Here is a 25,709-nt window from a genome sequence, read left to right on the forward strand (position 1 = left end):
CAGGAGTTTGAGGCCAGCCTGGCCAACATAGTGAAACGCCGTCTCTACTAAAAATTAAAAAATTGGCCAGGCATGGTGGTGGGCGCCTGTAATCCCAGAAACTTGGGAGGCTGAGGCAGGAGAATCGCTTGAACCCAGGAGGTGGAAGTTGCCGTTAGCCGAGATTGCGCCATTGCACTCCAGCCTAGGCGACAGAGTGAGACGCTGTCTAAAAAAACAAACAAACGAACAAAAAAGATGAATAAAGTTATGGGACATGTGCCACAACATACATTCTAACTATAGATCTTCTTTCTGAATTTTATATTACATCATGGGTTATCCCATTAGAATAATGCTGGCCACAGTAATAAATAACCCCAAAATTTCAGTGGCTTAACATGGAAGGAATTTTTTGTTGTTGCTGCTAATTTAAAAGATGAGTGTCAGTGTTCATTAGCAGGTAGCTTTCCACCAGGTAGTCATTTAGGAGCCCAGGTTCCTTCTCCTTTGCCATCCCCTTGGTCTAGAGCCTTGAAGGAGGAAAAGGCACAACTGCATCTCAGCCATCTTCCCAGATGTGATCCATATCCCCTCCACTCACATTCTATTGATAATTAGACTCAGAGCTTCACCTGGCTGCAAGGAGACTGGGAAATGCAGTCCCTGACTGAGAGCCACTTCCCAAGAAGGACACTACAGAACAGCAAGTATCAATTTGATGGAAAGTTACCAACCTCTACCTATTACAACACGGGTATCATATAAACCAGCAGGTCCCAAACCCCTGGCCATGGACCGGTACTGGTCCGTGGTCTGTTAGGAACTGGGCCGCACAGCAGGAGGGGAGCGGAGGGTGAGTGAGCATTTCTGCCTCAGCTCTACCTCCTATGCAATCAGCAGTGGCATTAGGAGATTAGATTCTCATAGGAGTATGAACCCTATTGTAAACTGCACAAGTAAGGGTTCTAGGTTGTGTGCTCCTTATGAGACTCTAATGCCTGATGATTTGAGGTGGAACAGTTTCATCCTGAAACCATCCCACCCTCCCACCTCCCCATGGAAAAACTGTCTTCCATGAAACTGGTCCCTGGTGCCAAAAGGGTTGGGGACCACTGATAAAAACTACAGAGGCAAATACATATAACAGGAGAGACAAAACTTAATAGTTCAGGTGAATGACCTTGTGTCTCGTCCCAGACGCAATTCAGTTCCAATTTGACAGAGGAACAGTAAGGCTGGAACCCCAAAAGTATCCCTTTCTCAGAGAACTTTGCCCTCGGGCTCTAGGTTTGGCTCTGAGACTTTCCTCATCAACAAGTCCCTTTATGTTTTTGGCCAGAGTAGTGGGCCCTGAGGAAAAGACGTCTCCATAAGAACTAAAATGTAAATCATAAGAGGACTTATCAGTCATTAAAAGCCAAGATTTTTGGCTTTGGAACTATAGCACGTCTTGGTGAAATATATAAAATCTTCTCTAAATTTCAGGATTCTGTTTTCAGAGGACTAAGAAAGGGCATTAAAAATCTGGACCTTAGGCCTGGTGTGGTGGTTCATGCCTGTAATCCCAGCACTTTAGGAGGCAGAGGTGGGTGGATCACTTGAGGTCAGGAGTTGGAGACCAGCCTGGCCAAAATGGTAAAACCCCATCTCTACTAATAATACAAAAATTAGCCAGGCATGGTCGTGGGCACCTGTAATCCCAGCTACTTGGGAGGCTGAGGCAAGAGAATTGCTTAAACCTGGAAGGTGGAGGTTGGAGTGAGCCAACATCATGCCACTGCACACTGGCCTGGGCAACACGGTGAGACTCCATCTCAAAAAAAAAAAAAAAAAAAAAAAAGTGGACCTCAACAAAGAGAGGAGGAAGAAAATAAAAGGAATAAATTGACAATTAGACTATTTTACTTATATCCAAACTTTCTAGAATCATTTATTTATGATTTTGTTTATTTTCAACATTTAAGAAAACCATGTTTGTATGTAAAGATTCAAATATAAATTGGCTAAGCTAAAGAAAATAATTAAATGCTTTCCAAATGATTGGAGTGAATTTCCAGCTTACAGACCATGCTAACACTTGAACTAGCTGCCTATGTTATATAGCATTATAAAACTCTTTACATCTACATACATTTTTGATATTAAATCTTAAATATCAAAATTCTAAAGAAACTTACCATAGAGAACATTAGGTTTGCTTATAAGGAGGCCAAGTACCTGGAAATCAATTTAGTTGGAAAAAGACACTGGCTGAAAATGAGTAGCTCTTATTTCAAATCCTGGTTCTTCTACATCTGAGAAATAACCTAGAACAACCAACTGTACCTCAACCCTTGACTTCAATTTGAAATGAAGATGTTGACTCAAAACTCCAATTAGTAGGGAACCATAGTTCATAAATTCTACATAGTTCATAAATACATGAACTATGTATTACATTTTTTGTTTTGGTAGAGGCCAAATGGTGTAGCCTTACAATTAATTCTGCTGAAAACTAAGTTACCCCTTCGGAAATGTTTTTTGGAACTCTGTCCTTGTGCTTGTTTCAAGGAAAATTTGGAGGGTAATTTAAATAATCAGTCACCACATAAACAGTACAGCCATGTGAACATTGTAAATTCATTTAAAGACATATGTTCTTACATCATAAACCAAGAAATCTTATTGTAAATTTCAAAGTGTGGTGGTGTGAGAAGAGGTTAAGAAGTAGAGGTTGACCTGTAATCCCAGCACTTTGGGAGGCCGAGGCGGGTGGATCACGAGGTCAGGAGACCATCCTGGCTAACACGGTGAAACCTCATCTCTATTAAAACAAAATAAAACAAAAATTAGCCGGGCGCGGTGGTGGACGCCTGTAGTCCCAGCTACTAGGGAGGCTAAGGCAGAAGAATGGCGTGAACCCGGGAGGCGGAGCTTGCAGTGAGCCGAGATCACGCCACTACACGCCAGCCCGGGTAACAGAGCAAGACTCCGTCTCAACAAACAAACAAACAAACAAAAAAGTAGAGGTTGAATATTTTCATGGCAACCACTGGATGGCAATAGACATTAACAGTGAGTGGGGACAATCAATACAAAAGCAACTTTCTACTTTACTTGACTTTTTCCGCATTTTCAGAAGTAGAATCAAACTGAGCTTCTAGAGATGTTAGGGAGAGGTAAACAAGAGTGAATTTGGAAGTGAAAGAATTAGGTTTTGGGACACATACTCTGCTTTTGCAAGTGCTTTGTAGGCAGACAAATCTCTCAAGATTTCAGTGCTCAGTCAAGAGTTTTAAGAAAATGAAGTGCCTGCCAGAAGGGAAGAGTTAAGCCAGAATGTTATATTTACCAGAATATGCAACTTTGAACTGGATTACTATTAGTGGTAGTGAAATGTTTGATCTTGTTTCATAAAGTCATGCTGGTTGCTCCTGATTTGTGCGTGGAAGACTACAACTCAACCCCACTCCTCTCCCTCTCCTGCTACAAATTTTCCAGGCTATGAACAGAGATCATCCAGAGGACTCCTCTGACCCAGGAGATCCCAAACTACTGAAACAACAAATGGTTAGCTCCTCTGTGTCCCCACCATATACTGTTGGGGCCTTTGCTCTAGTGGCATTGTGGGGTGGAGAGATGTTAGGTGGCATCCCCTGGAGTGAGCTGGCAAGACCAGGCTGTGTTTACATGATCTCCCCTTCACTCTCCCATAAGGAGGTGGAAGTCTAGAAGTGTAAACAGTATACATTTCACTCTAAATTCTATTTACCCACAAGAACCATTTTAACTAACATCTAAGCCTAAACAGAAAATCCAACTGACCTTGGAAAAAGTTAAGTCACTGGAGGAAAAACCTGCCAAAGATTATTCTGAGGACGTTGAGAGATCAGCCCTGACACAGTCCCTAGAGTAATGATTCTTAAGTTCTCTACCTAAAATTAACTGGGGAGCTACTTAATGAAGCAGATGCATTAGCCCCTCCCTAGGAAATCCTGGGGTGGGCCCAGGAATTCTGTATTTCAACAAACTGCTTCTGATATAAATGGTTTACCAACTACCCTTTGAGAAACACTATCTAGAAAAACTGAACAGTTCCACTGAGCCCCTAATCTGCTCTTCCTGCCACTCACACCCACTTCCACAAGGAGAGAGAAAAGTCCTGGATCAATGCTTTGCCCGGCCAAGAGGACCACCATTTCAACCTAGGTCACTTAAAACCCAGGAGCGCCATTACAGAGATGGGGCAACTTAGGAATCTCTGAGTAAATCACCAAGAGAGACCACGGCCAACTGCAGTCTTGAGCTGAAGTAACCAGACTGAGTAGTGTGCTTGCCCCAACTTGAAGCCTCAGTTTGAGTATCTACTTTAAAGTTGCCTTCGCTCTAACTTTAGCCTCTGCTCTCTGACAGGCTGCTGACTTTTCCTTGCCTGTTAGTATAATTTTGATTCATATTTGGGATGTTCTTTAGACTTTCTGAAGCTTTTGTGATTTCTTGGCCCTAGGCAAGCATGTATCTAACTTTAAATAACCAACTTGCTTGACCATAATCCCGACTTATCTCACTAGGGGTCTTATTTAACCTGCACAGGTACCATATTGGACCATTCCAGCTCCAGTTTCAGCCACCCGAACATCACCATCACCTAAATACATTAAACTCATTGCTTGGCCAGGGAAATACTCTAGATATAGTGCTCAAATAGGGAGATCATTTCAGTGCTATCATAATTCAAATGGATGAGTTTTTCGAAAAGCAGACACACAAAAAAATGAGTTCAATGACTAATGAAGCAGCATCAGAGTTTGGGGTATTTTTCCCCATTGTAAATATTTTTGCATCTCTTTGTAATCATTGTGTTGATAAAAACTGAAATATAATTTGAGGGGTATTGGGGATAAAGTCACCCCTACCACCAATCCAAAGCATCGGTAGGTCCTATTAAGTCCATCGCCAAAACATATCTCAAATCCATCCATTCCCTCCATCTCCAGTGCTACCACCTCTCCAAGTCATTGCCATCTCATGCCTGCAAGAGCTTCCTAATTTGTCTTCCCGCTTCCATGCTTGCTTGTCCTCCTTCAGCTCTTTCTCCCTAGAGCAGCCAATGTGACCTCTAAAAACTGCAAAGGAGGTCATGTCACTTTCTATTTTAAAAACCTTTCTGAAGCTTAGCACCATGGTGTGTGCATGGAAGGGCACTGCCAATCTTCCACCTCCATTTCTTGCTATTCTTCCCCTTGCCTACCACATTCGAGCAACATCAACTTGTTTTCCATTTATAGAATACTCCCAGAACTTTCCTGTCTCTGGTCTTTGCATTTTCTATTGTCTGGAACTTACTTTAATCAGCTCTTGCCATAGCTGACTTCTCAGTTTCCTCCTTCTCAGAGGCCTTCTCTGACCTTCCTAAGTGCCACCCACCACCAGGTACTCTCTTACACATCACTCTGTTGATTTTCTTCTTAATTTCTACTCCCTCTTCCACCAGAATGTAAGCCCCACGAGGGGTAGATTCAAGTCTGCTTTGGTAGCCACTACATTTCTAGTGTCAGTCACATCCTATGCCATATTGGTTGAATCAAAGGAAAGATGGATGTATGAATAGGTAAAGTAGTGCTTTGGTGGGACTGGCATAATCTTGAGTGAAATTTATGTATTATATTTTTGTATTACAGGAGTGTTTTGTGGGGTCACAAAGATAGAATCTAGATGTGCAGAAACTATGTCTATGAGGGTCCTACCCAGACTTTAGAGGGAAATAGGGTTAGCATTTGAGAGTAGAGAATCTCCTTGACCTCATGTTGCCTCTGAGAATTAGAAGTATCTGAATTATGTCCTCCAAACTCCATTATTTTAAGTGAGGTTGATCTATGTGAGGAACAGAGGAGAAAAGAGCTTGCATAGGGAATTAGGATTGCCATCTATTAATAAATAGGAGCATTATCTCTTGGAGGCATAAAAATGTTTGCTGCCTGGGAGTTCTCTCTCTACAGGCAAGTTTAAGGTTGACTTGATTCCATTTTAGGAGCTGATCAATGCCCTACTGCATGCCCAAACCAAATTTACTAGGAAGGTTTATTGTGTCCCAAAGATTTGGTATTAAAAGTATTACAAAGGTACAATAACCATTTTAGATCTTTATACACATCTTGGAATTGAAGTGGCAAGAATACCTGTCCCTAGAAATAGTAAGTGCTGGGGCCACCAAGATTGGCAGCAATATCTCTCCAAGGCTGAGAAGGAAACCCCGCCACTCAGTGAAGCCACCATTAAAAAAACACCCAGATCAATATGCAATTGGAACAGAGCTAATTTTGTGATAGCTTCAGAAGGAAAAGCCATGAATTCAGCTGGCTGCTGGCAGCCTCATCCAGGGTTGCCTAGACCAGAAGAGCTCCTTCTATCACTGGGCAAAGTCTCACAAAAGTAGCTTAGTGGCTTTCAATAGTCTAGGTGGGCTGGTTGCAGTGGCTTACGCCTATAATTCCAACATTTTGGGAGGCCGAGGTGGGCAGATCACTTGAGGCCAGGAGTTCAAGACCAGCCTGGCCAACACAGCAAAACCCTGTCTCTACCAAAAAAATACAAAAATTAGCCAGGCATGGTGGTGCATGCCTGTAGTCCCAACTACTCAGTAGGCTGAAGCAGGAGAATCGCTTGACCCTGGGAGCAGAGGTTGCAGTGAGCTGAGATCGTGCCACTGCACTCCAGCCTGAGTGACAGAGTGAGACCCTGTCAAATAAAAAAAAATAGTCTAAGGTGGAAAATCAATGTCTCCATCTAAGTATTTCCATGGCATAGCATACACCAACACAGGAGTCACACTTTATCCAGCAGTTACTGGTCCATCTTGTTGAAAGCTGACAAAGAACAGCAGCTTCAGTGGAGGGGCACAGAGCTCAAGTGGAATCTAATATCTGTACCATGAAAGAAAGAGACTTTCCAAGAATCTTTATAGCCTGGTATATTAATACAGTGTCATGACAGTGAATACATACAGGACTAGAGTATAATGACTCTTTTTTTTTTTTTTTTTGTTAGAATTATGAGAAGAAAGTAAATGGGTCACACTTATTTTGGTTCCCTCCCAAATATTTCAGGACAGAAGTAATACCTAGTATAATAATGAAAAGTAATAACAAACATCATAAATGCTGGACAGATGAAAATCTATTCTATTTGAGAAGACCTCCATCTGGTAGCCATCCCACGAATCACCCCTCCAAGGAAAAGACAGGCTTTTCCCTGCCACAAGGGGCTGAGCCCTCCAGGCTCAAGCTGCTGTAACTGCTATACACAGAGGAGGCCATGGGTGAGGAGGCTGCAGAGGCCTGCCTCCCAGAGCATGGACAGGTACCTCTCTAACAGAAAGAGACAGAAACAGCTGAGTCCCCCTCAGTATCTTTAATTTAAAAGCATGATATGTCTAAGGCATGCTCACCAACATGTTTTCTTAGAAGGTCTGGGCTGCTTAGCTCATCTGTTTACAATAGAAATTCTCAAGCTTCAGGATCATTATTAAAAGTGCAGATCTATGCCCCAGCCAATTCTCATTCCGTAGTTTTGAGGTGGGGGTAGAGTGAGAATCTGAATTCTGAACAAGCACTCCAAAAGGTTCTGAGGTACCTGGTCCCCAAGCAACACTTAAGTTCATGCCAGCTTAAAGAAATATTTCTCAACCTGGGTCACTGGTTGCATACTTTAGGGTTCCAAAAAGAGAATTTTTACATTTTTGTATTTTTATTTTGATAATAGTTTTTCAAATAGTAAGAATATTCTGGATCATTTGGGTCATAATTTTATAACCAAACACTACTGTAAGACTTCTACTGAAGTATTTATAGTCAGGTCAGCACTGAGTAACTTTAACTTTGCCTCAGGCTAATGAGTCTTTACTTGGATCCAGACTTAGTTCTTTTAAATTATTTTGTTCCTCTCCAGTGGATGGATGAATGAAAATTCATTTTACTCAACTCCCCGTTGGTAGAGCATTTTCTCCAACTTTCTCATTACTATGAAAAATGCTGTAGGAAAGATATTCACATGTATCTTTCTGACTCTATTTACACAGGTGTATAATTTATATATTTTTGCCCACTTGCTATAGCATTTCTATGGGATAAATTCCTAACAGTATTCAAAAGGTATGAGAACTTAGAACTGTAAGAGGGTTAGAGTCCTGGAGGTTGAGTGTTCATCACCTCATTTGCTCATGAAGGGAACAGAGGAAGGAAAAGAGCAAATTTTGACAAATTAACATGGACAGACTGAATTTGGGAGGTCTATGGGATGTCCAATACACAGTGAGGGAAATCAGCCTGGAGTTTAGAAAAGAGGACTTCTTCAAAGCAAGAGATTTGAGAAGTGTCACACATAAGGCAGTGCCTGAAAACCTGCATGGGTGACAGCAGCCTTGACAGCAAGGATATGCGGGAGGAAGAAAGACAAGGACAGAACTCAGGGACAACACAGAGGAACTGGAAGGGAGGTAGCAAAAGAGATTAGAAAAGAGGTCAGAGAGTAAGAGGAGAACCAAAAAAGAGAAACATCAGTACGATAAGGGAGACAAAAGTTCTGAGAAGGAGTGAACAATTTCCATGTGAGCCAATATTGTCCCTAACTTTACTGTTAAATGAAATAAGTTACAAAACAGTATGTTCAATATAATGTTACTTTTTCAGTGAAAAACCATATATGCCTGAATACTTAAAGAAATTCTCTGAAAAGAACAAGAACAATAAAAAAAACAAAAAAACAAAAAACAAAAAACAAAACAATACAAAGGCCTGTAGTGATGTCTGAGAATTAGGGATGGGAGGGTTGAGTAGGGAACTTTTAACTTTGTCTTTCTTTGTTGCACAGACTGGAGTGCAGTGGTATGATCATAGCTCACTGCAGGCCCGACCTCCTGGGCTCAAGTGATCCTCCCATATCAGCCACCTGAGAAGCCGGGACTACTGGCCTGCACCACCACACCCAACTAATTTTTGTGTTTTTTGTAGAGATGGAGTTTCATCATGTTGCCCAGTCTGGTCTTGAACTCCTGGGCTCAACGGATTCACCTGCCTTGGCCTCCCAAAGTGCTGGGGCTACAGGTGTGGGCCACCATGCCCAGACTCTTTAACTTTGAATTTTGTGCCATTTCGTACAGCTTGAATTTATTACAACAAATATACATTACTTTATTATTAACGTTTTAAGGACTGATCATCAGTATGATATTAGATTACAAGAGAGAACAAGAAAGATGAGACTGAAAAGAGGTCATTTGTTTGGCAAGAAGAGAGTCGGTTTCAGGTAGGAATATGAAAGCAGACTGCCATCATCTAAAACCCTGCTTCCCTGGCTGGGTGGGGTGGCTCACACCTGTAATCCCAGCACTTTGAGAGGCCGAGGTGGGCGGATCACGAGGTCAGGAGATGGAGACCATCCTGGCTAACATGGCAAAATCCCATCTCTACTAAAAAAAAAAATACAAAAAATTAGCCGGGCGTGGTGGCGGGCGCCTGTAGTCCCAGCTACTCTGGAGGCTGAGGCAGGAGAATGGCATGAACCTGGGAGGCGGAGCTTGCAGTGAGCCGAGATGCACCACTGTACTCCAGCCTGGGCAACAGAGTGGGACTCCATCTCAAAAACAAAAACAACAAACAAAAAAACCCTGTTTCCCAAGTTTCAAAGGGTGTAAGAATCACATATGCACTTATGCACAGGGGATCTTGATTCAGTAGGTCTTGGAAGGAGCCTGAGATTCCCCACTTCTAACAACCTCCCACATGATATCAACGTGGCTGGTCCAAGCCACACACTTTTGAGTTGCATGATAAGTAATCAGAATGCAGGAAACAAGCTCAAGGGCAAAGATACCATGATTTCCCAAAGGGTGTTCCCCTGGAATATGAACCCAATGGCACACTCTAATAAAAAATATTCTACAATCAACTAGGTTTGGTAAATATCACATACCTATCCTGATTAATCACACTGAGTATTAGCACTTTTATGAGAATTTTTAAATTGGGTTTTTACTTGGACATTCCTAACAGTTATGGCCAACCTTGTAGAAAGTAAAACATATCTACCTGCTTTAGAATCTAATGTTTATAACAGGTCATCCTAGAAGGTGTAGGGGAGCAGAAATACAGGGCAGCAAGAGCTCAGGGGTGTACAAGGACGAAAACTGAAGCATGAAGAAAGAGCTGCATTTTGTCTCCAGTGCAGTAACTGCAGAGATCTCTGAAAGGTGAGAAAGCTCCAAAAGCAGGCCTTGTTAGAGCCCATGCACCAGTTACCCTGGTGCTCCTCCTTGGTACATGCAATGATGCTATCAAATATTTGTCAAACCTTATCCTAAATATTATTCTAAATATTTCTAGGCTCTTCTGAAACTCTGTCCAGCATCAGCAGGATGGCTCATCCCCTGGATACTTGTGCATGCATAAACTTAAATGCGTGCATACTGCCAGAAGCTTCAGTGGATAAGAGCAGGAAACCACAGAAGCTGATCTGACCTCACTGCTGCCGGGAATCAAGTTGGCATGAGCACAAACCTGCTGTCCACCAACAGTGATTAAGAATAGCCTGGGGCTGGGCGTGGTGGCTCACACCTGTAATCCCAGCACTTTGGGAGGCCAAGGCGGGCGGATCACCTAAGGTCAGGTTCAGTGAGCCATGATCACGCCATTGCACTCCAGCCTGGGCAATAAAAGCGAAACTCTGTCAAAAAAAAAAAAAAAAAAAACCAGCCTGGGGGAGGCTGGGCAGCACTGATCCTTTCTCACCTGCTGAGACAGAGCAAGTGAGACCAAAAAGAACCTCAGAGCTCAAATTGCCTGCTGGCATTGTTGAATCACCTGCCCAGGACCTCCAGTTCTTGGCTGCCTCAGAATGGCCTTTTAGACTCTTCATAGATAGTGCAGTGGAGCAGTGAGTTTCAGTGGGAGACTAGATTTCAAAGGACCCCACAGTGCAGAAGAGAGTGGAGATTATTCACCCTGGCATGCCTTCATCTTTTGAAAAGGCTGCCACTCCCTCCTCTCTACCTTCTAAACTTGGCAGCACAGGGTCCAAGCCATATGGGGCAACTTGTACAGAGATTCAAATGACACCAAATTGGCCATAAAAGATACTCTGAAGCCTTTGCATTCACAGCTGCAGTTTTCCATCTCCTCGGCTCTTCATCAGGCATCTGGTCAGTCCATGCCAGCTGTTGTCCTTGTCTCTCAATGGGCATGCAAAGTTCCCTTTTCTCTTTAGCTCTCAGATTTATTTACTTTTGAGAATAAACATATTTGAACAGCACTGTGTACATGGGGACTATCTCAGGAACATTAGTTAGGGGATAAAATGGAGACACATGCCTGTTATAGTACAGTGACATGAACACATGCTCAGCATGACTCAAGCTTGACTGTTTTGGGGCCCCAAGGGGCTGAAGGTTGTTCATGTTAATACTGTTTCCTGTGGTTCCCTGCAAGCTGCAGGGTCTTTTCCTACCACGTCAGGAGAGTAGCAAAAAAAATCCAAAATGGTTTTAATATTGACCCAACAAACACATTTCCACCGTTACATCTGTCTTCAAATATCTTCCCTACCTATCACACACACGAAATATGCTTTCATCTCTTTAAGAAGAGTTATTTGGGAAATCAAGAGTCAATTATATCAGCCCCCACACCATGCCACGTGTCTGAGCCACAGCAACCATGTATCTTTTTATTTCAGTCCTCTAGGTTCCTCCATTCTATTCCAATGTGTTAATTTTAAAGAATTTAGCAGCTAGCTTCCAATTTAAAATAACGAGAAAGATTTTTGTCCTCTATTTTTATATGAAGCACTTTAACTGCTGCTAACATCATTGAAGTTAGCAGAGGCACAGGAAAGAGGGTGTACCCTTGAAATCACTTATCTCCAAAAGGCGAAGGCAAATAAAGCACTTCTAAAGGAAGCACTACCCCTCAGCTGAGCCCCAGCTCAGCTGAAAAGTAGAAGAGAGGGGTGGGAGGGGACCTTGAATACAGTTGTTAGGGTTTGTTTTAAAGTCCTACCTGAGTGTTCTCTCCCCAGGAACTGGGTAGAAGTTCTCTAACCTCACCCATTAACAAAAATAGAATGAGCAGGACCTCACTTAGTCATGTGACTCTAATTCCTTTCTTGAATTCCATAAGACAACTGCAATCAGGTGTGGTGAACGATTTTTGGGGAAGAATCTCTTGTACACATATAGTGTCTGGAAAACAAATAATGACTTCCATTTTTTCTTGCGTTTGAAGACTCACCTCAAAATTTTTCATAGGGAGAACATAATGACCACATTAAATTCATTCTAAGTAAAAGAGACTTTAAAAATGAATGAATCACCTTCAGTCTTGCTTAGGGACAAGAGAAAACTCTGGACCCAACTGTGGTCTCTGTCTTGCCTGACTCACTGGGACACAAAAACCTTATCAAGGTCCAAATCCCTTGCCCTTGGGTAAGAGAAAGGATGGAGCTGAGCTCCACTTTGCACACTTAAGAAACAGGCCTGACTGGCAAAATAGAACATGCTAGTGGTGGGTTCCAGCACCTACAGAGACTGAGCAGGGGGACTGGAGCAGAGCCTGGACAATAACAAGAAAAGCACCGCTTTCCTGGGGAAGGAAACCCAGTCCTGGAATGGAAAGACAGGCGCATGCACTCCATTCAGGAGATCCTGGAGTGAACACAAAACCGCTCATTATTAGGGAGGCTGGGTTCAGCCAGTCCTGAGTCGCCCTGAGCACGTGGTTCTGCCACCGACTTCTGTCCCAGCTGCAAATCTGAATTATCTCATCTCCTCCCATCCCCTTTGGAACTCTTCTCTGATCAACTGTTTGATCAGCATGGGGATGACTCCGGGGCTGAGCCAGAACCACCCCTGCTGAATGCTCAGAGCACCCAGAGGGAGGACACTAACCAAGCATCCCTGTTGCAGTCGGATCCTTTACCTTTTTGCCTATTGAGAAACAGCAGTGGGGGCAGAGGGCCAGGACCTAGAGGCCCAGAGCCCTTTGTGGCCACAGGACTTTGGTTGGAACTTGCATCTTCCTCAGGCTTCCGTGGCAACATGGGCGTCTCAGGTTCCAGGACTCCGTCTCCAGGGGGCAGCTCGGGGACAGGCTGGGGCTCAGCTGAGGGGTAGTCCAGGAAAGAACCCGGCTCGGCCAGGCCCCGCCGGCTGGGCGCGCGCTCCTCGGCCCGGACCCCTGTCTCCTCCCGGATGGCGTCCAGTGCGCCGGGCTTCATCGGGGGTGAGTCCTGCTCCCGCTTGGGGCTCTCCTCCGAGGCCGAGGAGGCGTCGCACGACTCGATGATAAGCTCGCTGTCCAGCTCGGCCTCACGCTCCTCCCTCAGGATGCTGTACTGGATGGATGGCGAGGCGGGCGAGGGCGGTGGGCCGCCCACGTGGCCAAAGCTCACGTAGCCCGAGGGCAGCGCGTCCTCCGCGGCCATGGGGTCCTCGGACACCAGCTCAATCTCTGAATCCCCCGACTCTGCGCTGCTAGCCTCGTGGTCCAGCGGGCTGGGGATGGTTGGCGGTCCGGACCTGGCCTTGACCTCGGGCCTGTCGGCCAGCTGGCGCACCGGCCGTGGGCTCTCGGCGGTTTCATATGATAATCCCTTTGCTTCTTTGATGGCGATGATCAGCTCATCCTCGGAGATGCTGCCTTTCCCCTGGGATTCTGCAGCAGATGGTTCTGTCGTCCCACAGAGCGAAGGAGAGCCAGGGAGGCACACACACGGACAGACAGATGGACAGAGAGAGGAGGGATAAAACAAAATTCCATTAGGGGAGATGTTTTGTCATTGCTTGAGAAACACATATCTCATTAGCACAAAAATAATCTGTTTCCAGGGCTATGCTGGAAAGACAGGCCACCTGAAGTAAAAGGCTAATTACTGTTATGGCCCAATTAATCAGTGTTTTACAGACCTATCTATCTTCAGCTAGCTATTTTAAAAAATGACCCAGCAATATCTTAGCAACAGAATCTCAGTTGGTTTTCCTGTTTCAATGCAGAGAAGATTATACAAGTCATCGTTTTAATTTCTGATTCATTCTCTCAGGGAACTTTTTCAATTTCACAGATTTTATCAGATAATCTGATGTATACAGCTCTCTCTAATTGGGCCCACCAATATCAACAAATCTGAGAATCATCTATTATTCCCTGTCCATTGCTGTTTACATCCTCTCCTTTAGCAAGACAAAGACAGGTAATTTTGAGCCTTGGATACAACTTGACTTCTGAGCTTTATATTTCCCATAAGAATCAGTATTTTTTTTTTTTTTGCCACTAAGTGGAGCAATGTAAGAGATCACTTCTGCCAATTCCACCAAGCAGGCTGTGCAGATTGCCATAATGGACTATCCTGCAAGGCTTCGCATAGTGGCAGCCCACTGTATTCTTTCCCTTTCTTCTCTCTTCACTTCCTCTCAAGAAGAACAAAACCTGAGAGTCACTCCTGGACCCCTGGATGAATGTCTGCCTTCTGCCTGATGTTTATCCAGATGGCCTAAAGGCTACACTGGCAATCTTGCTGAGCTTTCTCTCCCGCAGATGAGACGACCTGGGATCACCATGACAACAGTGTTCAAGAGCTTCGTTTTCCCTTGCCATACAGAAGGGCCTTATTTCAGAATGTCTTAGTGAGATCTGGTCCTTTTGTTAGCAATAACTAGTTGCATTTATCCAAAGCTTTGAGGGATCTGTGGCTTTAGGACTGTGGGAGAACACCAATGGATAAAACATTTTAGATTTTCCTAATTCTTTATGAACCAGAATTGATTTTATTCTTTATCCGTATTCATTCATCTGTTATTTATTGAGAACCTAATATGTGTTAGGCCCTTTTCTACACACTTGGGATATATTAGTGAATGAAACAGGTAACAAAGTCTCTGCTTATACTCTAGTGGAGGGAACACAATATACAAACAATATATATAGTAAATAAGTAAAGTATATAGTATGTTAGAAGATGTTAAGTGTTATGGAAAAAAGTAGAGTAGGGTAAGGGAAACACAAGTTCTGGGTCAGGGTGGAGATGAGTTTGCAATTTTAAACAGGGGAGTCCGTATAGGCCTCATTGAGAAAGTAACCTACATTTAACACTTGAAGCAGGTGAGAGAGTGACTCATGAAGATATCCAGAGGAAAAGCACGCCATGCAGAGGAAACATACAGTGCAAAGGCTCAGAGGTGGGAGCTGCCCTGATTCCCAGGTATCATAAGCAGGCCATTGTGTCTGGGCAAAGTGAATGAGTTAAGAAATAGGAGATCAGTGACATGGGGAGTGGGGGCAGATCATGTAGGATCTCATAGGGCTTTTATTCTGAGTGAGATTAGAAGATATTGGAGGGCTTTAAGCAGAGGAAGGATATGATCTATGGGTTCCCCCCTTTTTTTAAAACAACAACTACTTCATTATCTCTCATATGATTCTTGTTTTTAAAAATTTATTTTATGATCCCCAACTCTATTTTTACAGGAGTTAGTTCCTTAATAAGTTGTACACGTAGTTGTTTGATACAATTTCAGACAGCGGAAAAGTGTAAAAGCTTCACCAGTTTACTTCTGAATAGTTGTCCAGAGCACTGAGAAAGAAGATAAGGAGTGGCGTAAATTAGGAAATGTTCTGTACCTCCAGAGCACTGCTAGTAGCAGCAGCATCTTCTGCTGGGTGCCAGGCATTTTACATATGGAACTTAGGGTCTAGGGACAATAGATTAAGCTACTTGTCCAAGGTCACTGTAGTGGTTTTCTCTCTTTGCCTGCTTGGATCCATTCCTTTCTCTGCCCTCTCCTGTGCTCTGAGAGGCTGACCTATATAGAAGGCTTACCCAGGATTTCTGTCCCTCTGGTTCCTGGTTGTTTTTAGCCAATAGGAAGCCTGAGGGTTGGGATGAAGGAGATGTTGAGCTATTTATACCCCCGCTGCTTCTGAAGTTCCAGCTCTTAGCAGGCTTCAAGAATGCTGTTCCTTCCTCTTGGTCTTTCCGTCTAGGGGTAGTAACACCTCCCTAATGTTAAGGCTTTGGCATCATTTGTTGGTTTTCTTGGTCATCTTTACACATCTGTAATTAGCCCCTTCTTTAAACTCTCTTCAGTCACAACCTTTGAGTGTGTCACTTTTTTCCTGCTAGGACCCTAGATGATATAACTAGATGGTTAGAAATTATTTGACCTGAATTTGAATGCATGTCTATTTCATGTGTTTTACACTATATCATGCTACATCTTTTTAAAAGGGGGATGCAGTCTGAGATGTGGCAAGTTATATTTTGGAACATGAGAAGGAGAGGAAAAGTGAACTTGATAACCACAAGCAAAATAATGAAATTAAACCCCTACCTCATGTCACATTTTAAAATTTCCTTCAAATGGGTCAGTAGCCTAAATATAAGAGCTAAAATCATAAAACTCTAGAAGAATACATAGAAGTAAATCTTCATGACCTTGGATTTTTTAATCGTTTCATAGATATGACACCAAAAACAGAAGCAACAAAAGAAAAATTAATATACTGTGCTTTTGTGCTTCAGAGAATACCATAAAGAAAGTGAAAGCACAATCAATAGAACAGGAGAAAATATTTGCAAATCATATATTTGATAAGGGACTCATATCTAGAATATATAAAAAACTATTATGACTCAATCATAAAAGCCAAGCCAATTAAAAATGGGCAAAGAACTTCAATAGATAGGTTTCCAAAGGCACTTTACAAATGGCCAAAATGCACATGAAAATATGCCCATTCACCAAAAAAATGCAAATCAAAACTACTGTGAGATACCACTTCATACCCACTATGATGGCTATAATCAAAAAGTCAGATAAAAACAAGTTCTGGCAAAGATTTAGAGAAATTGGAACCTTTACGCACTGCTGGTGGGAATGAAAAATGTTGTAACTGCTTTGGACAAAAGCCTGGCAGCTCCTTAAACATTTAAACATAGAGTTGTCATATGACCCAGTAATTCCACTCCTAGATATCTACCCAAGAGAAATGAAAGTATATGTCCACACAAAAAACTTGTACATGAATGTTCATAACAGCATTATTCATAATGGCCAGAAAAGGTAGAAACAATTTAATATCCATCAACTGATAAATGGATAAATAAAAATGTAATATATCCATACATTGGAATATTATTTAGACATAAAAAGGAATGAAGTACTGATATGTGTTACAACAAGGCTAAATATTGAAAACAGTGAAATAAGTCAGTCACAAAGGACCACTTATTATGTCACTGCATTCATATGAAATGTCCAGAATAAGTAAATTTATAGAGAAAGAAAGTAGATTAGTAGTTGTAGGGAGTGAGGAGATTTGGAGGGTGAGAAAAGGGGGTGCAGGGTTTCTTTTTGGGGTAATAAAATGCTCTAAAATTTATTGCAGTGATGGATCACAACTCTGTGAATATACTAAAAACCATGGAAATGTACACTTTAAATGAATTGTACAGTATATGGATTATATCTCAATAAAGCTGTTTAAAAAAAAACAGAAGGAAGCTTGGCCTTCAATTTAAACTTACAGGAAAACTAACATTGGTCTGTATTACAAGTGAAAAGTAATGCTTTTATTATGTTAAGCCACCAAGATTTTGGGATTTACTTGAATTCTAGTGAACACATTATTTCACTCTGGATTGTACCCTTACCGCTTGTCTCAGTTCACTGGCAACTTCCCAATCGCTTTTGAGTTCTCATCTTATGTGACTTCTCAACAGTATTTGACATACTGCCCACTCCTCCTTTGTTGTGTGCAACTCTACTTTCTTCAGATTTTCCTCGTAGCTCTCCTGGATCTCATCTCTTTCCAGATATGAAACGTTGGTCTCCCCCAGAGTTCTTCCCTAGGCTCTCTTCTCACTCCAGTCCATCTCAAGGTGAGTTTACCCATTTCCACCATCACTAAGTCCCAATTACCATTACTATGTTTATGACTCACAGTATTCCCTGCCTCTCCCAGAGAATAAGAAGAAAACAAAACAGAATGGGCTAGGTGCAGTTGTGCTGTACAATGTTCTAGAAGAACTTAGAGGAGGTCATTGAGGAAGCTGCACTTGAATTGATCTTGGAACACAAATAGAACCTTGAAAGGCAGGCATTGTCCAAGAGTGAACTCCAAAAGCAAAGATACGGAGGTGAAAAAGGAAGGGGTCTGCTCAAAGAAGGACAAAGTCAAACGTTTAACTGGAGTATTGTTGGGAATGATGTAGGGTTGATGTAACTGAAAACGGAAGCAGGCCCCTGGTCATGGAAGGCCCTGAAAACTAGTTTAAAAGTCAATCCTGAAGAAATAGGCATATGGAGGGGCCAAGATGGCCGAATAGAATCAGCTGCGGTCCCTGGCACTTATGGAGAGGAACGAAAGGGGCAAATGAATATGGTACCTTCAACTAAAATATCCAGGTTCTCACACTGGGATTGATTAGGGAAAAAACACATGGAGAATAAAGAAAAGCAGGGCGGGGTGACAGTCCACCCAGGAGCAACACAAAGCCAAGGGAACCCCCCGCCTCCCAGCCAAGGGAAGCAGTGAGTGACTGTGTGATCCTGGAAAACCACGCTTCTTCCATGGATCTTTGCAACTCTCAGATCAGGAGATCCCCTCATGAGTCCATGCCACCAGGGCCTTGGATCCGACACACAGACCTATGTGGAGTCTTAGCAGAGCAGCTGCTCAGGCATGCACAGAGACCCAGGAGCTTTGCATACTCCAGCCCCAGGATCCCCCAACAAATGTGCCTGCTACTTACGCAAGGTGGGAGGTCCGCACATACCCCTAGGAAAAGGGCAGAATCCAGGGAGCTAAGCAGTGCCATTTTGTGGACCCCACTTCTATGGCATGTCACAAGATAAGGCCCACTGGCTTGGAATTCCAGTCAGCCACCAGCAATAGGGTAGAGCCTGCCTGAGACTGGATGGAGTCCCGGTGGGAGTGGGGGTCACCATCTCTGCAGTTTGGTCAACTCAGCCATTCCAGCCTGTGGGCTCTGGAGAGTCCAAATGTTCCAGTGAAGGAAGGGTTCCCCCAACAGCACAACACAGGGGCTTTGCCAGATTGTGGTCAGACAGATTTTTTTTTCTTTCTTTCTTTTGAGACAGTGTCTCGCTCTGCTGCCCAGGCTGGAGTGCAGTGGTGCGATCCCTGCTCACTGCAACTTCCGCCTCCCAGGTTCAAGCAATTCTACTGTTTCAGACTCCAGAGTAGCTGGGATTACAGGGGTGCCCTACCGCACCTGGCTAATTTTTGTATTTTTAGTACAGACAGGGTTTCATCATGTTGGCCACACTCGTCTTAGAACTCCTGACCTCAAGTGATCCGCCCACCTTGGCCTCCCAAATGCTGGGATTACAGGCATGAGCCACCGTGCTGGCCAGACTGCTCCTTTAAGCAGGGCTGCCACCCATTCTTCTGCACTAGGCAGGACCTCCCAGCTGGACCCTCCAGCCACATCTGTTGGCACATATTAAGGACAGAGCTCTGATCTCTCCCTAGGATGGAGTGCTCAGAGGAGGGGAGGGGCTCCCCCCTGGGCGGGGCAGAGGCAGTTCCTCACCATGACATAGCTATTTTGTCGAGGCATGGCCAGACTGCTTCTTTAAGTGGGACCACAATCCACTCTTCCTTGCAGGGTGGGTCCTCCCAACTGGTGTCTCTGTTCACCCTTGTCCATGTTCTCCCTGGGTGAAGTGCCTGAGGGACAGGACAGGCTGCCACTTTGGCCATTCAGGGTTCTCAGGTGGTCCAGCCTGTGGGGCTTGGAAAGCCCAAACCAACTGGGGCTGAAGGGATACAGCACAGCTGCCCTACCAAAAGGCAGCCAAACTGCTTCTTTAAGTGTGCCCTTGATCCCCTTCCTCCTGACTGGGTGAGAACTCCCAACCAGGGTCTCCAGTCACCACCTACCGGCACATTTGGGCTGGCAACAGGTCAGTACTGCCCTGGGACGGAGCTTCCAGAGGAAGAGGCAGGCTGCCATCTTTGCTGTTTCCCAACTTTCACTGCTTATACCTCCAGGTATGGGAAAAACCAAGAAAACTAGGGTCTGGAGTGGACCCCAAAAAAACCGCAGCAGTCCTACCGTGGAGTGGACAAATTGTTAAAAGAAGAACAAACATAAAACAACAACAAAAACAATAACAAACCCATAAAAACCCCATCCAAAAGTCAGCAACCTCAAAGACTGAAGGTAGTTAAGCCCACAAAAATGAGAAAGAATCAATGCAAAACCCCTGAAAACTCAAAAAGCTAGAGTGCCCCTTCTCCTTCAAATGACTGCAAACCTTCCCAGCAAGAGCTCAGAACTGGGCTGAGGCTGGGACAGCTGAAATGACAGAAGTAGGCTTCAGATGGTGGGTAATAAAAAAACTTTGCTGAACTAAAGGAACATGTGGTAACCATTGACAAAGAAGTAAATAATCATGATAAAACAATACAGGAGCTGACAGCCAAAATAGCCAGTTTAGACAGGAACATAACCAACCAGCTAGAGCTGAAAAACACACTACAAGGAATTCACAATGCAATCACAAGTATTAATAGCAAAATAGGCCAAGCAGAGAAAAGAATCTCAGACCTTGAAGAGTATCTTTCTGAAATAAGACAGGCAGACAAGAATAGAGACAAAAGAAAGAAAAGGAATGAACAAAACCTCTGAGAAATATAGAATTATGTAAAGAGACTGAATCTACAGCTAATGGGGGTACCTGAAAGAGATGGGGAGAATAGAACCAAGCTGGAAAACATACTTCAGAATATTATCCAGGAGAATTTACCCAACCTAGTAAGACAGGCCAACACTCAAATTCAGGAAATGCAGAGGACCCCAGCAAGATAATCAGTGAAAAGATCATCCCCAAGACACATAATCATCAAAATTTCCAGGGTCAAAATGAAAGAAAAAATGTTAGGGGCAGCCACAGAGAAAGGCCAGGACACCTACAAAGGGAAGCCCATCAGACTAACAGTGGACCTCTCAGCAGAAACGCTATAAGCTAGAAGAGATTGGGGGCCAATATTCAACACTCCTAAAGAAAAGAATTTCCATCCCAGAAGTTCATATCCAGCCAAACTAAGCTTCATAAGCAAAGGAGAAATAAGATCCATTTCAGACAAGGAAATGGATCTTATTTCCTTCAGCGAATGCTGAGGGAATTAGTTATCACCAGGTCTGCCTTGCCAGAGTTCCTGAAGGAAACACTGAATATGGAAAGTAAAAACCATTACCAGCCCCTACAAAAACACATTGAAGTATACAGACCAGTGACACTATGAAGCAATCACATAAACAAGTCTGAAAAATAACCAGCTAGCATCGTGATGACAGAATCAAACCCACACATAACAGTACTAACCTTAAATGTAAATGGGCTAAATGCCCCAATTAAAAGACACAAAGTGGCAAGCTGGATAAAGAACAAAGACCCATTGGTATGCTGTCTTCAAGAGCCCCATCTCACATGCAAAGACACATATAGGCTCAAAATAAAGGGATGCAGGAAAATTTACCAAGCAAATGGAAAATAGAATAAAGCAGGGGTTGCACTCCTAGTTTCTGACAAAACAGACTTTAAACCAACAAATACCAAAAAAGATAAAGAAGGATATTACATAATGGTAAAGGGTTCAATTCAGTAAGAAGAGCCAACTATCCTAAATACATATGCACACAACATGTGGGCACCCAGATTCATAAAGCAAGTTCTTAGAGACCTTCAAAGAGATTTAGACTCTCACACAATAACAGTGGGAGACTTTAACACCCCAATGACAATATTAGACATGAAATAATAACAAACAGTCTCTCAGACCACAGCACAATCAAATTACAACTCAAGATTAAGAAATTCACTCAAAACCACACAACTACATGGAAACTGAACAGCATGCTCCTGAATCTCTTGAGTAAATAATAAAATTAAGGCAGAAATCAAGCGGTTCTTTGAAATTAAGGAGAGCAAAGAGACAACATACCAAAATCTCTGGGATGCAGCTAAAGCAGTGTTAAGAGGGAAATTTATAGCATTAAATGCCCACATTAAAAAGCTAGAAAGATTTCAAGTTAACAACCTAACATCACAACTAAAAGAACTAGAGAACTAAGAGCAAACAAACCCCAAAGCTAGCAGAAGACAAGAACAAAGATGAACTGAAGGAGGCAGAAACATGAAAAACCTTTTAAAAATAAACAAATCTAGGAGCTGTTTTTTTTTAAATTTCTTTTTAAATCCACCATTAGCTATTTAATTTCTTTTTAAATCAACCAATGCAGAAGAAATGAGAGAAGAATCAAATAAACACAATCTGAAATGATAAGGGAGATATCACCATTGACCCCACAGAAATACAAACAATGATCAGAGAATACTATAAACACCTCTATGCACATAAACTATAAAATCTAGAAGAAATGGATAAATTCCTGGAGACATACACCCTGCAAAGACTGAACCAGGAAGAAATTGAATCCCTAAATAGACCAATAACAAGTTCTGAAATTGAGACAACAATAAATAGCCTACCAACCAACCAAAAGCCCAGGACCAGGGATATTTACAGCTGAATTCTACCAGAGGTACAAAGAAGAGCTGGTACCATTTCTATTGAAACTATTCCAGAGAAATTGAAAAGGAGGGACTCCTCCCTAACTCATTCTATGAGGCCAGCATCATCCTGATACCAAAACCTGGAAAAGATACAACAAAAAATAAAACTTCAGGCCAATATTGTTGACGAACACTGATGCAATAATCCTCAATAAAATACTGGCAAACTGAATACAGCAGCACATCAAAAAGCTTATTCACCACCATCAAGTAGGTTTCATTCCTGGGATGCAACTTTGGTTCAACATATGCAAATCAAAACATGTGATTAATCATATAAGCAGATCTAAAGACAAAACCACATGATTATCTCAATAGATGCAGAAAAGGCCTTCAATTAAATTCAACATTCCTTCATATTAAAAACTCTAAATAAACTAGGTATTGAAGGTACATACCTCAAAATAATAAGAGCCATATATGACAAACCCACTGCCAATATCATACTAAATAGGCAAAAGCTAGAAGCATTCCTACTAAAAAGCAGCACAAGACAAGGATGCCCTCTCTCACCACTCCTATTCAACATAGTATTGGAAGTTCTGGCCAGGGAAATCAGGCAAGAGAAAGAAATAAATTGTTTTCAAATAGGAAGCAAGGAAGTCCAACTATCTTTGTTTGCAGATGACATGATTCTATATCTAGAAAACCTCATTTTCTCAGTCCATTAGCTTCTTAAGCTGATAAGCAACTTCAGCAAAGTCTCAGGATATGAAATCAATGTGCAAAAATTGCTAGCATTCCTATACACCAACAACAGTTAAGCAGAGAGCCAAATCATGAATGAACTTCCACTCACAATTGCCACAAAAAGAATAAAATACCTAGGAATACAGCTAACAATGGATGTGAAGGACCTCTTCAAGGAGAACTATAAACAACTGCTTAAAGAAATCAGAGATGACACAAAGAAATGGAAAAACATTCCATGCTCATGGATATGAAGAATTAATATCGTGAAAATGGCCATACTCCCCAAAACAACTTGTAGATTCAACACTATTCCCATTAAACTACCATTGACATTCCTCACAGAATTAGAAAAAAACTATTTTAAAATTCATTTGGAACCAAAAGAGAGCCAGAATAGCCAAGACAATCCTAAGACAAATGACAAAGCTGGAGGCATTATGCTACTTGACTTCAAACTATACTACAAGGCTACAGTAACCAAAACAGCATGGTACTAGTACAAGAACAGGCACATAGACCAATGAACCAGAATAGAGAACCCAGTAATAAGACCACCCACCTACAACCATCTGATCTTTGACTAACCTTACAAAAACAAGCAATGGGGAAAGAATTCCCTATTTAATAAATAGTGCTGGGATAACTGGCTAGCAACATACAGAAAATTGAAACTGGACCCTTTCCTTGCACATGCACAAAAATCAACTCAAGATGGATTAAAAACTTAAATGTAAAACCCAAAACTATAAAAATCCTAGAAGAAAATCTAGGCAATACCATTCAGGACATAGGCATGGGCAAAGATTTCATTACAAAGACACCAACAGCAATTGCAATAAAAGCTCAAATTGACAAATGGGATCTAATTAAACTAAAAGCCTCTGCACAGCAAAAGAAACTATCATCAGAGTGAACAGAACAGAATGGGAGAAAATATTTGCAATCTATGCATCTGACAAAGGTTTAATATCCAGCATCTACAAGGAATTTAAGCAATTTACAAGAAAAAAAACCTCATTAAAAATTGGGCAAAGGACATGAACAGACACTTCTCAAAAGAAGATATATAAGAAGACAACAAACATGAATAAAAGCTCAACAGCACTTATAACTAGATAAATGTAAATCAAAACTACAATGAGGTACCATCTTACAGAAGTCGGAATGGCTATTACCAAAAAGTCAAAAAACAACAAATGCTGGAGAGGTTGTGGAGAAAAAGGAGCTCTTTTACACTGTTAGTGGGAGTGTAAATTAGTTCAACCATTGTGGAAAACAGTGTGGCAATTCCTCAAAGACCTAGAGGCAGAAATACAATTTGACCCAGCAATCCCATTACTGGGTATATACCCAAAGGAATAGGAATCATTCTATTATAAAGATACAGGCACACATATGTTTATTGTGGCATTATTTACAATAGTAAAGACATGGAACCAACCCAAATGCTCATCAGTGATAGACTGGATAAAGAAAATGTGGTACATACACCACGGAGTACTATACAACCATAAAAAGGAACAGGATCATGTTCTTTGCAGGGACATGGATACAGCTGGAGGCCATTATCCTTACCAAACTAATGCAGGAACAGAAAACCAAATACCACACGTTCTCACTTATAAGTGGTAGCTGAATGATAAGAACACATGGACACGTTGAGGGGGAACAACACACACTGGGGCCTGTCGGAGGGTGAAGGGGGAGGAAGGAGAGCATCAGAAAGAATAGTTAATGGGTACCGGGCTTAATTCCTAGGTGATGGAATGATCTGTGCAGCAAAACACCATGGCATGTGTTTACCTATGTGACAAACCTACACATCCTGCACATGTACCCCTGTGCTTAAAAGAAAAAAAAAAGTCAGTCTTTTATCATGTAGGCATTAGTGGACCCTGGAAGGGTTAGAAGGAGCTTAAAAGGGAGGGAAGGCCAGGTACAGCGGTTCACGCCTGTAATCCCAGCACTCTGGGAGGCTGAGGCGGGCAGATTACCTGAGGTCAGGAGTTTGGGGGAGACCAGCCTGGCCAACATGGCAAAACCCCGTCTCTACTAAAAATACAAAAATTAGCCAGGCGTAGTGGCGGAGACCTGTAATCTCAGCTACTCAGGAGGCTGAGGCATGAGAAACACTTGAACCTGGGAGGCTGAGGTTGTAGTGAGCCGAGATCATGCCACTGCACTCCAGCATGGGCAACAGAGCGAGACTCTGTCTCAAAAAAAAAAAAAAAAAGAGGGAAGTAGAAGGAGGATAACCCATTAACAGGATAGTGCAATTGTTGAATTATGACAACTGGAGGTAGGGTATGAGTTGTGGTGGCCATAGGATAGAAAGAGGAGAAAAATAGAAGAGAAAAGAGAGAAATCATTGACTTGGGGTCTGATTCATGTGGTGAGTGAGAAA

The 25,709-nt window shown here is 42.5% G+C and overlaps 1 protein-coding gene across 1 annotated transcript in view; it reads right to left on the minus strand.

Moving 5' to 3' along the window:
- Positions 1-25,709, minus strand: part of RTN1 (reticulon 1) — a 264,816-nt gene that overhangs the window by 107,818 nt on the left and 131,289 nt on the right. The window contains exon 3 of the mRNA XM_037984070.2: positions 12,930-13,679. Coding sequence (XP_037839998.2) covers positions 12,930-13,679 — 750 coding nt within the window. The remainder of the gene's footprint in view (positions 1-12,929; positions 13,680-25,709) is intronic.

The sequence above is a fragment of the Chlorocebus sabaeus genome, chromosome 24, assembly GCF_047675955.1.
Source record: "Chlorocebus sabaeus isolate Y175 chromosome 24, mChlSab1.0.hap1, whole genome shotgun sequence".
Classification (NCBI taxonomy): Eukaryota; Metazoa; Chordata; class Mammalia; order Primates; family Cercopithecidae; genus Chlorocebus; species Chlorocebus sabaeus.